General features: G+C 44.9%; 1 protein-coding gene across 4 annotated transcripts in view; it reads left to right on the forward strand.

The window, feature by feature from the left end:
- The window catches only part of GPAM (glycerol-3-phosphate acyltransferase, mitochondrial), a 32,193-nt gene that overhangs the window by 339 nt on the left and 19,756 nt on the right, over positions 1–12,098 (forward strand). Inside the window, exons 1-6 of one of the 4 annotated variants that reach the window (XM_080912582.1) lie at positions 3,742–3,876; positions 4,560–4,651; positions 5,453–5,583; positions 6,837–6,959; positions 8,618–8,691; positions 10,431–10,544. In XM_080912582.1, the coding sequence (XP_080768708.1) occupies positions 5,482–5,583; positions 6,837–6,959; positions 8,618–8,691; positions 10,431–10,544 (413 nt within the window). In that variant the 5' untranslated portion in view covers positions 3,742–3,876; positions 4,560–4,651; positions 5,453–5,481. Of the gene's footprint in view, positions 1–3,741; positions 3,877–4,559; positions 4,652–5,452; positions 5,584–6,836; positions 6,960–8,617; positions 8,692–10,430; positions 10,545–12,098 lie in introns of those variants that run through there. The other 3 variants (XM_080912580.1, XM_080912583.1, XM_080912581.1) reach the window with 3 other exon arrangements.

Consider the following 12,098-nt stretch of genomic DNA (forward strand, 5'->3'; position numbering starts at 1 on the left):
GGAGAAAAGATGGGGGGGGGGGGAGCATGGGCCTCTTCATCATTCTATGATGAAGATCTCTTCTAGTGGAATTTTCTAGAATAATTGTTGTATTTTAGATCAAGCAATGCCATGGCTACTATGAGACTGGGTTTTTGAATTCAGTTAATACTATTGGTTTGTGGAGAAATATATACATTTGTGGATCAGTATCCAGGTGGATCAGTAGCAACTGGAACAAATGTCTTCAGGTTCCTTTAGATCACCAAGGGAAGCCTTTTAAAGAGGGACTATTCAACAGGCAGTGTAAATACTGGGAGAATGTAGATCTTAGTGTGAGAAAAGCTTGAATTCCAGTCCTTTCTCCTTCACCTTCTGTCTCTGTGTAGTTGTCTTCTCTGCTCTGGTCACACATGTTAGTTATATATACTATAAACTGCACAGTGTATCGTTTTAGTTTTGTTGTAAGTAGTCTGCTATCTTTCAGAGGTTACTTTAAAAAAAATTTACGCTGGGGTCCTTAAGCTCCTGTAACTCCTTTGTGTAGATTCAGATTTCAATATATAGCATTTTGTTGTTTGCCTGGAAGTCAGTGACAGTTCTTACAGCCTGGTTCTACAAGATATGACTTCTTTCAGTGTGTAGCTTTCTCCTTCCCTCAGGGATATCTATCACATGTACCCAGCCCAAGTCCCCGGATGCCATTCCTGTTCATTACTTATTTCTGGCTTCCCAGTGCTGCATTATACCAAGTTCTGACACAGTGTTTTAAAGTAATTTATTTTACTTTTTGGTAACTTTTAACCTGCTGTTAATTCATCATAGGTGTGTATGTACATGTTTATATATTTTACAAAATCTCAATGCTTTTACAGGGTCTGGGTTTGGTTTGAATTTTCTTTTTTTGAAGAAGGTGTCTCTTGTGGCCTAGCTGGCATTAAAGTCACCTTATAGTAGAGGATGACTTTGAACTTCTGACCCTCTGCCTCTTCCTATGTGCAGGCATTCAAGGTCTGTATTGCCACACCTACTCTTATGTGGTGCTGTAGATGGAATGGGTGACTTCATGCATGTTACCATGTCTTTCCTTTACTTGCTATTAACTATATCTCTAGCATTCTCGATTTATGGGACTCCCCATTTCTGCTGTGTATCACTCTTTCCTGTTATTTTCTTTTTGCATGAAATTTTGAATGCAAAATTTCAATTTGATAACACTGAGAATTTCAGTTTGTGAGATGCAGGGTATTTTAAAATTTTATTCCCTGTAAGCATTCTCATGCTTTATTCTTGGTGATTGCTTTTGCAATCGGCCAAGGGCTAGGGGGCGGGACTGGGTTTTAAGATTTGTTAAACATGACCACAATATGACTTTATTGTAGGGCTAATTTTGCTCTGCCACTGAGGTGAGATCATTTATGTCATGAACGAGGTTTCCAGCCTCTTTGAAGATGAGAATCTTCTAACCCTGACTTGTAGGAACAAGAATAGTTTCTATCTTGTGCAAGCCACAGTGAGTGTTATGTCTTCTCTTCATGTTTCTGTGTCATTCTTCCCTGCATGTGGATAGCTTCCTGACATGTGCTGCAGGTCTCTATGGCTCCGTTTGCCACATAGCCTTTTCCTTTCTGGTCCTCAGCTCCAGCTTTGACACCCATAGTCTCTCAATTCTCTTCTTTTCAGTCTAACCTAAACGTCTTCGAGTTCCTTCTTTCTGGAACTGTCTCTAGGTGAAAAACCAATGTAATCACAGAGCTCAGCACACTGTGTTCCTCCCCTGGGGACTGTCCATCTCAGGTACACGGCGTCCCGATTTTTGAATGTCACTGTTCTATACTGCCTGTTTGGTTTTTGTTGTATTAAACAAGGCAGAAAATTCACCCCTGTTGCTCCACTTTGACTGGCTAGACTGGTTACTATAAATCACTCTGCCGATAAAATAGATTGCTTAGGGTGCCACCAGTTTCCAAAACAATTTTTTGTTATGTAATCAGAACTTAGCATGGCAACCCACATTTGTATGTATGGCAACTCTTGTGCAAGAAGAGACACCATGACTTTCCACATGGCTTACATTTTAGAATTTCTCTGTCATTCTTTTTAATTCATTTCTCTTCGTCTTTATCAATCTAAGGCTTTTCTTCTTGTTTTCCTTCCATAGTTTTGTTTTGTTAGGGCCCCATATCCTGTGTACAAAATTTCACAATGTTTTGGGATACAAAATTATTCTTTGTAGCCAATATACATTCCTTGAGAGCCTTAGTGAAGTATGTTTGTTTGTTTGTTTTGCTAAGGTACGTGTGAGGCTAAATCAAGGTAGGATCCTTGCTTATTCTATGAATACCCACTTCTACTCTCTGGGGTTGTTTCCCAGAAGAGAATATTTGCTTTGTAGGATGGGTTTATAAAGAGAAAGGTTCAAGTTAAGAGAATCTAGTTTTTCTTGTTGTGCCTCAGCTTCATGTATTTATTGGGTGCTTGCTATATTAATTAGGACCCTGATGTAAGGCACTGCCACCATGGGTTTGTGACCCTCTGGCAGTCTGATACCGATTGATGAGGACCCCAGGAGACATGGTGTTCTGGTTAATCGTTGAGATGCCATGGGGGATGTGATGACAGAGGAGAACCGGTTCAGGGACTAGAGTGCCAGGGTGAGAGGCAGAAGCAGAGAGATCACATCTCAGGGCCACAGCAGGGCCAACTGCTGGGGAACAGTGGGAGAGGAGCAGCCTCTTGGTTGTATGCCTGATGTGCTGGGCATTTGGATTCTAAGGGAGCTATGGGCATATTTTTATTGGGTTACCTGTGCATAAAGATTTGATGTGAGCAGACTAGGCCGATAGCATATAGATGGACAAGAACCAATAGCAGCGAGGACAGAGATCGTGTCTCAACCATTTCTGTGTTCCCAGATCCGACATCATATTTAATGTGGGTTGAGTGATACACCTTTTTCATTTTAAATTGCTGATGCTTTTTGATAAGCATCAGCCTGGTCAATAATGTTGGCAAATATGGAAAAAGAGCCCCTTCCTGCTCAGTGCAGTTTCATTTAAATGGCTCAAGGGAGGTAAAGAAAAGTTATTTTAATAATGTCATAGTTTGTGTGTGAAGTGTTAATGATTCATGAGTACAATACAAAGTAACTAACTTGAGCTAATTAGCATAGCATTATTTCACTCACCAATTTTTGGAGTGAGAACCTTTGAAATGTACATTTCAACACCCTTAGGAAGACAGAACACGGTCATTTAGCATAATCATCGCATACACCGCTCTGCCCAATACACCTCAAAGGAAACCATTTGAGTCTTCCTGCCTCGGCGGGTGGCTTTGTATCTTTCAAGCCTGACTGCCTGTCCTTCATTTTTTTCGCCGTAGCGGCTCGGTCACGCAGACATTTCACAGCGTTACACTTTGCAAACCTTGCCTCCTCATCCTTCACAAATTCAGCTAGGTCTCACACACAAACGGGCAAGATCACTCACAAGCACCTAAACCCACGGAGCCCGCATGGACTCCACTCCACCACATGGCCTGGTGCTGATCCGGGCGCCCAGGCTAGCTGAGGTCACACAAGGAAGATGACAGACAGACCCACCGATCGATGCAGGAAGCATGTAGCACCGGCACTGTAGCCACCAGGCTCACTCCCTGGTGTACTCAGAATCCACACCGTACCCTTCACCCAAGTGCGTTATTCAAGGTCTGGCTGGCAGCAGCCAGACGCCACTACCGCGCGCCGCCTACGTCATCGCGGCGCGCCGCTGCAGCAGGCGCAGAGCTGAAGCGCTGGCAGCTGTGGGCGGCCCGGCGCGAGCTGCCGGGCGGGTGGAGCGGAGCGCGGTGCGGGCTGCGGCTGCGGGACGCCGCTGGGCTGGAGCGCGGGGACAGGTGCGTGGGCGCCGCTCTCCCTGGGCCCGTCCGAGGCTTTGCAAGAGTCCGGGCCGGACTCTCGGGGTTCCCCTGGAGTGGGCCGGGCTCCGGGAGGGGTGGGCATGGTATTGCTCCTGGGACCCGGCTGCAGTGGCAGCACCCGTAGGGCTGCCATCCCAGCACCCTTCCTCCCGGGCATGGGGTGGGAAGCGAAACCGAGGCAGCCGGGGGGCTCCGCGAGCAGCTGGCTCCTGGGACTGCCCGCTGACAGCAGCTACACGTGATCGGGCTGAGCGCAGTGCACCCCGAGGTGTCCCGGGCGTGCTATGGAGACCCCTGCAGCTCAAGACAGCCGAGTCGGGTGGCACGGTGCCCATTTTCCAGATGGGGAAAGCAAGGAGTAGCAGTTAACCAATTTGTCCAAATTCACATGAGGGGTGTGCAGCCGGGGCCTTGAACTCCGGAGGGGCCCACTTGTCTCTGCCTGTGGCCGACTGTCAGATTTTGCCTTCTGCCCTGCTCAGCACTGCTGTCTGGAGCCTCTGGGATTTTTTTCTTTTTCTTTTATTCTCCTCCCCTCTCCTGTAAAAGAATCTGGCTTGACCTCAAGTAAACCCTGTGGGGCCGGAGGAGCGAGGCGTGGAAGTCTGTTGGCACAAGCCTCCCTTTCCTCCCCCTGATCGCCTCATTTTTTTTCTCAGGCTGCAACGTGCTCCCCCTGTTGTGTGGCCATTCTGAGCCGGAAGTTGGTAGCTGGGGGTCGAATCTTTATAATAAAGAACTTTCCCACCAGGTGCGTTGCTTTACTGGTCTCCGGTGTCAGCTGATTGCTTATGCTGACCGGCTAAGGACAGATGTTGTTTTGAGGCTAAACAGTTATCGGAGCAAATCCACGTGGGGATTGTAAAGAGTCCTAGTGTTCCTCTTAGAATAGAGAACACTGTTCTCTCACAGTAAGAGAAGAATTTAATGCTAGGTGAGGAATAGCCAACAGCTAAAATGATAAAGATTATATAAGAAGGCTTAAAAAAAAAAGCTGAGTACGCTTACACTGGAGCTGGAGACACATACAGCTCAGTGGTTAGCAGTGCTGGCTGATCTTTCAGAGGATCAGAGTGTGGTTCCCAGCACCCACATCAGGAGGCTCACAAACATGGCCTCCTCAGGCTCCCGTTTGTATATGCATATAATGCGCACATATTCATAAATAAATAGATAAATAATAAAAGGGCTTTGTCTTCATCCTCCCCAGGACTGCTCAGCTGTTAACAAAAGTGAAATAATTATTTTGTTGCAGGCCAGCATTATTACAAGTGTCTGATTATGAAGTGGCTTCATTTTTACAAGTGACTGTTCTTGTTAGTTTTGCCCAGGAAATACTGGGATATGAATGCTGACCTTTGAGATCAGGGCAGCTTAGCAGACATGTAAACTCATCAGGCCCCGTAAGCGGTCTACCATCAAGCTGTAGTTTTACTCGAACTCTGTTGGTTCATTTGATATCCTGTTACCGAGCAGATGTGTGAGGAAATCAACATTTTGAGGCCTGGTGTTGTCTCTGGATACGTCCTTGATTAGTGCTTATTTGTTACAGCACATGACTTGGGACTTGCGAGTTGTGACATGGAGGAGTCTTCAGTGACAGTTGGCACAATAGACGTTTCTTATCTGCCCAATTCGTCAGAATACAGCCTTGGCCGATGTAAACACACAAACGAGGACTGGGTAAGTTTAGGAGAAGCCTTCAGAAAAGCTCACTTCAAATGTTTGCAGTGATGTGAAGCAGAGATTCATCATCACAGGAACTGCTTCCAGCCCTTAGAGATGCTGTTTTTACAATCTGAGAATAGCTTAACATTTTTAGGAGTATTAATTGGGAAGAAAAAAAAAATGGATGGAAAATTTCAGAATAGTAATTGCATTAAAAAGCAAATTTCTTACATGGAGGCATAAACAGTAGCCATTGTTTTGTGTAGTGTGCTTATAAAGTTTTTCCTTTTAGTATCTACCACTGAACTTATATTTGGTAAGCCTGCATTTTGTAATGGAAGTGAACTCTAAAAACAGGAAACTTGTTTATTAAACTAGTTGAAAAGCACGTATTTCCTGGTGGTATTACTATTTCAGCATTACATGGAGCATTTAAAATACCTCAACAAAAGAATTATATTAATAGGTTGTTTTTAAGAAAGTCGTATCAGTGAGATCTGCAAAACAATGAACTGAAAGTTAAAGAATAACTTTAGGACAGGGTTTGACTCTGGTCAAATGATACTTCCGTGATTTAAGTTCTGGGCTTTAAATGCTCTTGGTAAGAGAATGTCGCTTGCTAAACATACTTTGTTTTTCTTCTAAAGTATTGTAAGAACACCTGCTCACTGTGTCAGGCCTCCGTGGTTTTCCCGTGGGAGGGCTGTGTGCTTTGAAAGGGCATAAGGTTGACAGAGTGCAGGGATTCAGGAGTCTGAATTCTTCATCCCACTATCAGAAGTCCCTTTGGCTTCTGGGTTACTCTTCTGTCTGCTTCTGTGAGGTTGACATTTTCAGCTTCTCATAAGAGAAGCCAGGAGTTGCTTTTGTGTACGGGGCTGTTGTTAACACAAGGAGCTTCTTTGGCTTTTGTTCCTTTTTTTGGCTGAATAATGTTCCACTGGGTAATACGGATGCCCTATTTTTCTATCCATTCATCCTGAGGTGAACATCACAGCTCTGCTAATTACACTTGTGAATGCTGTATTGAGCACGTAGCAGCTGTTGCAAACTACGATTGTTTTTAGGAAATGAACTTTTTCTTCTGTACCAACCTTTTCTCCAAGTGATGGTGGCGGAACCAGATACCTTCCGTGAAGAACACTCTGGGCACGGGCAATTACCCTGCCAACAATGGAACAGCATCATTTTCTCTGCTATGTGAAACAGACCAAGAGGATCAAAACAATGCTTGTCATTTGCATACATTTCCACCTTATGTTTACTAGGTCGACTGTGGGTTCAAACCTACCTTCTTCAGATCCGCAACGCTGAAATGGAAGGAGAGCCTCATGAGCCGGAAGAGGCCCTTCGTGGGAAGGTGCTGCTATTCATGCACGCCTCAGAGCTGGGTAAGGACCCTCCTGTTCACCATGCCTTTCTGCTGCACAGGGTTTTCAGTTTTCTGGATTTTGGTCTTAATGGATTTGACTGCTTCAGAACAGAGATCTCTGTGTATAAGTCAAACATTTTAGGTAAAGAAATGGAGTGCTCAGTACCAGTTAGGCTCTGACTTTTGCTCCCAACAGTGTCCTTGGTTTTTGTTCTTTTGTTGAGGAATAAACATGCCACACCATCGTCTGCATTCTTTGAGAAGAGCAGACAGGGTGAAAGGTGAGCTTCTCATGGCATTTGGTGGAGAGATGAGTTAGCAAATGGTTTCCTTCCCTTCCGTTCGAAGGTGAGAGTTTTGAAGGGTTGTGATAGATGTTAAGCTCTTCTGAGACGGACCAAATACTTAGGACTCAGAAACTGTTTTTACAGAGGTTGTTTATAACTTGTGAGTGCTAACTGTGCTGAGTAAATTCTCGGCAGGAGGTTCAGTTCTGAGCCTGGCATTAGGTGTTTGCTAACATTAGCAAGCTTTAGGCAGAGCCTGAGTTCTTATCCACTGTCCAGCTCTGCTAAAGAACAGGGCTTGGTAGAGATGCTCTCTTTAGACTGTGAGTGCCTCAGTGCAAGGATTTGTTACAGCTGAAGGAGCAGGAAAATTGCCAGCCCAGGAGTGTAGCCCTTTCAGATTTAGAGGGTAGTGGAAAGGAAGGTTTAAATAGAAGGTCAGGTGGCTTTTCTTTTTAGACTGGCCTCTCACCTAATTCTAATTTTGAGTGCAAGACAATACCTTAACTTGGTTCTGCACCAAACAATGTTGCAACTGCCGTGCTACAGTGTCTTGTAAGCTGGAGCTGCACAGGGAGTGACTGGGGTAGTGATTCTATGGTCTGGAGTTGGGTGGGTCTATTGTAACAGGCTATTGCTTTCTGTGTGGCAGTAGTAAGGAAGGAACTTCATTCTTCTTGGAGGTCTTCCATGCTCCTTTAAGTTGTTAGTAACTGTGTTTATACTTCTTAGTATTTGCCCCTATTCTTTGAAACCCGTTTTCTGTGGACATTAAGTGATTTTTGTATCTTGTTGACACTTTTATTTTTTGCATTTATTTTGGACTCTTTCTGTCTTGCTCACATAGCCTGTTTCCAAGGTCCCGGAAAGAGAGTGACAGGGAGCTAGCTGTACTTCCACAGCAGGTGGTCAGTCAGTTTAGGATATGGAAGGCTCTGAGATTGATTCCTCAAGTTTTGGCAGCTTCCGTTTTCTGACCCATTCAGTGGTACTAATAATTCTCTTGTGTCTTGTGGGCCAAGAGCCCAGGACTAACTGAGTATTTAGGACGATACTTTGTATTTGGGGAGCATTGAAAGCTGTGGCTTCCTGTGATAGCAGCTGATTGTGGGTCCCCGCTCTGTAGGGATGGAGGATGCAGTGGTGTGGGAAGGGAAGAGCTACCATTGCCTTTGGTTTTAGGGTTTCAATGTAAAACTTGAGTTTGCAACTGTCTTTGAAGTATAAGTTCTATTCAGTGAAACAATAAAACATGCGTTTTCTTCAATCATGTTTTGAAGCAGTGATTCCTGCTGCCATTTGATTTTAAATGTCTTCTAGAGGCATTCATGGGATTCTTGACCATCACTCCAGCTGTGAATTCATGTCTATATTCGTTTTGTTTTTATAGGAAAGGTTTTTCAACCCCAGTATCCCATCTCTGGGTTTGCGGAATGTTATTTATATCAATGAAACTCACACAAGGTAAAAAGACCTTTCTTATACTTCCAATAAGTCATAGAAGTAAAATTCTGTAATGCTAGCTAGTGTTCTTTAATCTGTACCTGTGGTTTTTAGAGTGGATGGAATGTGAGTTTTTCATACAGGGGACTTCATCTAAAGATCAGAAGTTGGACAGCCTCTGGGAGGAGTCAGGGTAATTGCTGTTCAACTGTGGGCTGTCCCCGGGTGCTGTAAATGCCACCTGTGGTATTCTTTAACATATGTAGATAATCAGCTTTTGCTAAGAAGTAGGAAGTATCTCTCTGACAAAAGATCTAGGTTTGAATGTCTCATATCTTCTGACTATTTCATAAGTCATATGATAAAAATTATAAATGTGGCCAATGAGGTAGTGGTTCTCAACCTCTGGTGCATGATCCTTTTGGGGGTCAAAAGACCCTTTAATAGTCTTCCCATAACAGGTTTCCTGCGTATTAAATATTAAATGTTCATATTATGGCTCATAACAGTAGCAAAATTACAGTTATAAAGTAGCACGGATATAATGGGGGTGGGGGGGCGTGTCTCCACACCATGAGCATGAGGAACTGTATTAAAGGGTCACTGCACTAGGAAGGTTGAGAACCACTGGCTTAGCCTAATGATCTCCTGGGACCTCCTGGGACCCATGATGCAAGGAGAGTCTTCTGTCTGCCATATGCACACACCTGTGTGTGTGTGTACACTTGCTGGCAAGCGTTCACAGTCACAAACACAGTACTTTAATAATAAAGTAAATGATTAAGAACCTGCCCACTTTGTAGAGTACTGGAGCATCTCTACTGTGTGGATGCCCTTTTTGTTAGTGTGCATCCACTGTACAGAATGTCGGGCTTTATCGTATTTTTGTGGTGCACGTACATGAAGAGGGCCTTGTCTGAGGGTGGTGAGGCCCGCTTGCCTGGATTAGAGCCTGCTTTCCATAGACCCACAGTCCAAGGCCACACATCTTTCCTGAAACACCCAGCCTTTCTGTGTTAGAAAGCACAGGTGCTGTGCTGCACACGTTCAGGCCTGTCGCACACCTGCTCATGTGCTGTTCCTGTCTTCCACTCTCAGGTGCTTGCACAATCATGCATGCACACACACTCTCTCCTCCACACACGCTCCATGTTTCAGCAGTTGCAAAGGTTCTTGGAGAGTGCTTGGGCACGTATCGTAAACCCATCTGGAAGAGTTCACTGAACACAATTGAATGCAATAGTGAGCTAAGATTTCAGGAGACAAAGACAGTAAAGGAGGAATCAGAAGACATGCAAGCAAATTAGTCACAGACAGTGCCCGAGTTACTGACCTTCAGCAGTGTCGCTGTATGCTACCACACAGTCCGAGTGCTTCTCTGTGTCCCAGCTAATCACCACACAGTCATCACCTACAAGAGAATGAATTTCCCTTAGACAGTCCTGCTCACACACAGCTAATGGGTAGCACCCCACTTCCTTGCCTTTGTAGTACCATTGATGAAGTCCGGCTTTCCTTTTGGGTTACCATTGAGCAAGATTAGACAATTTAAGCATGATAAATAATTTCTAGGTTTTAAGTTTTACCTGAGAATATATGAAAGCAATTATGCGTCAAAATGGCTGTGTAGCATCCTGACCTCTAGAGCCATTGGCTGGAATAAATGACTAGAAACTCTTTCTGTGGGTGGAAGACCACTATTCAGTGGCGGTGTGCCTGAGCACCTGCTGAGAAGGTGTGTGTGTGTATGTGTGTTACAGGCACCGGGGATGGCTGGCAAGACGCCTTTCTTACATCCTTTTTGTTCAAGAACGAGATGTCCATAAGGGCATGTTTGCCACCAGTATCACTGACAATGTCCTGAACAGCAGCAGGTGAGAGAGGGGCCACTGTTAACAAAGTGGGGACGGGGCGGATGTGGTGATGGGGGGGCCACATGGGAATTAAGCCTCTTCTGTTGGTTTCTCTGCTTCTATCTCTAGGGCAATGCTTGCATTTCTGAACATTAGCTATTGAGTCACAGAAGTCAGGAGAGGAATGTGTGGCAGAGACTGCCACTGAGGGACAGTCCTGGTTTGTGGACTGTGGAATGGCCAGGCTTCTAGAATATGGAAGTAGTCATGAGCCAGTGTTAGAGACAGGTACACACATGCCTCGGGTTCCCCATTCAATTTTCTGGAAGACCAATACTGGAGGCAACCCATTTTCTGTTTTGATAGCCCAAAGAGAAGTATTTGGTAGTTTGTCTGATGGTGTTTGAGTACTTAAACCCAAGTCCTTGCAGTAGGAAGCCATTGCTAGAATCTTTGGAAATTTGCTCTCTGAGAAACTTCCAGAGAGCCTGACACCAGCAGACTATCAAGGGAAGGAGCTTCACACCTTCATTAATGTGCACCAACCCCAGAAAAGCAACTGTCTAATGAGGCAGTGAGACACTGGAGTAGCCTCAGGGAAAAGGAAATTGGGAGGGTTAGATGATTTTGAGGTGCAGTAAATAACTTCAGGGGATTCTGAGCGAGCTAGGGGAGAGAACAGCCGGGACAGAGTTCTCTCTGAGGGAGAAATGAGCAACAGCACCTCACTGGGGACAGGGATTAGGTTGTCCACGTGGCTGCAAGCCTCCCTCAGAAGACTAGATGAAGGCAGCTGATGCTGCCTGTACTTTTAGTCCCACAGTGGCAGCCCTCCCTCCCTGCTTATCTGGATTCTAGGAGTTTCAGATAATTCTGTCTCTTGAGGGAAAAGTTATCCATCAGATGAGGGAATTCCAGAGAGCCCCTTCCAGTGTCTTAGGTCAAGAGATCACAGAGACTTCGAAGGCTAGGCAGTTTCCAAGGCCTTCCATTTACTTTTACAGAAGTTCATCTTGCTCCATATTTCAGGGGTGGTTTTCTGAGCCTCACAGTGTGGAGTTTGAGAGTTTCTCTTCTCTGCCTGAGTGGCCCACCTCGGAGGTGTAGCTGGAGTTAGAGGCCAGAGATGGGGTAACTGAAACTTGGAATTCATAATGTTTGTTTGTAGCTTTGTGGGGAGTTGTGGCTTTAACCCCAAAAGTACTAGGCACTGTAAGAACTCAGAAAAACATGTTAAATGAACTACTGAATAGTTGACAATAGAGATATCACATCAGACACCTAGAGAAGCATGCTAGGCCTGTGCCCGAAATGCTTAAAACCTTCAGTAACTGCAGCAGTGGGGTGAGCCTTTCCTGTGGCACACTCTGCCCCTCATCGGTGAGCTCTGCCTTTGTAAAGTGACGCTCAAAAGGAGGAAAGAAAAGGTAACACTAGGTCTGTTTCAGTGCTTCTCAGAGCTTTACATGCAGATCTAGTGAGGCAGAGATATAAACAAATGGCACGTGGTGATTGCTGAAGAAGAGTCATGCGCTACTTCTGACTTTTGGTGGCAGTTTGTTTTCCTTTGTTTAT

Source organism: Micromys minutus (assembly GCF_963924665.1).
Source record: "Micromys minutus genome assembly, chromosome: 2".
NCBI classification, from domain to species: Eukaryota; Metazoa; Chordata; class Mammalia; order Rodentia; family Muridae; genus Micromys; species Micromys minutus.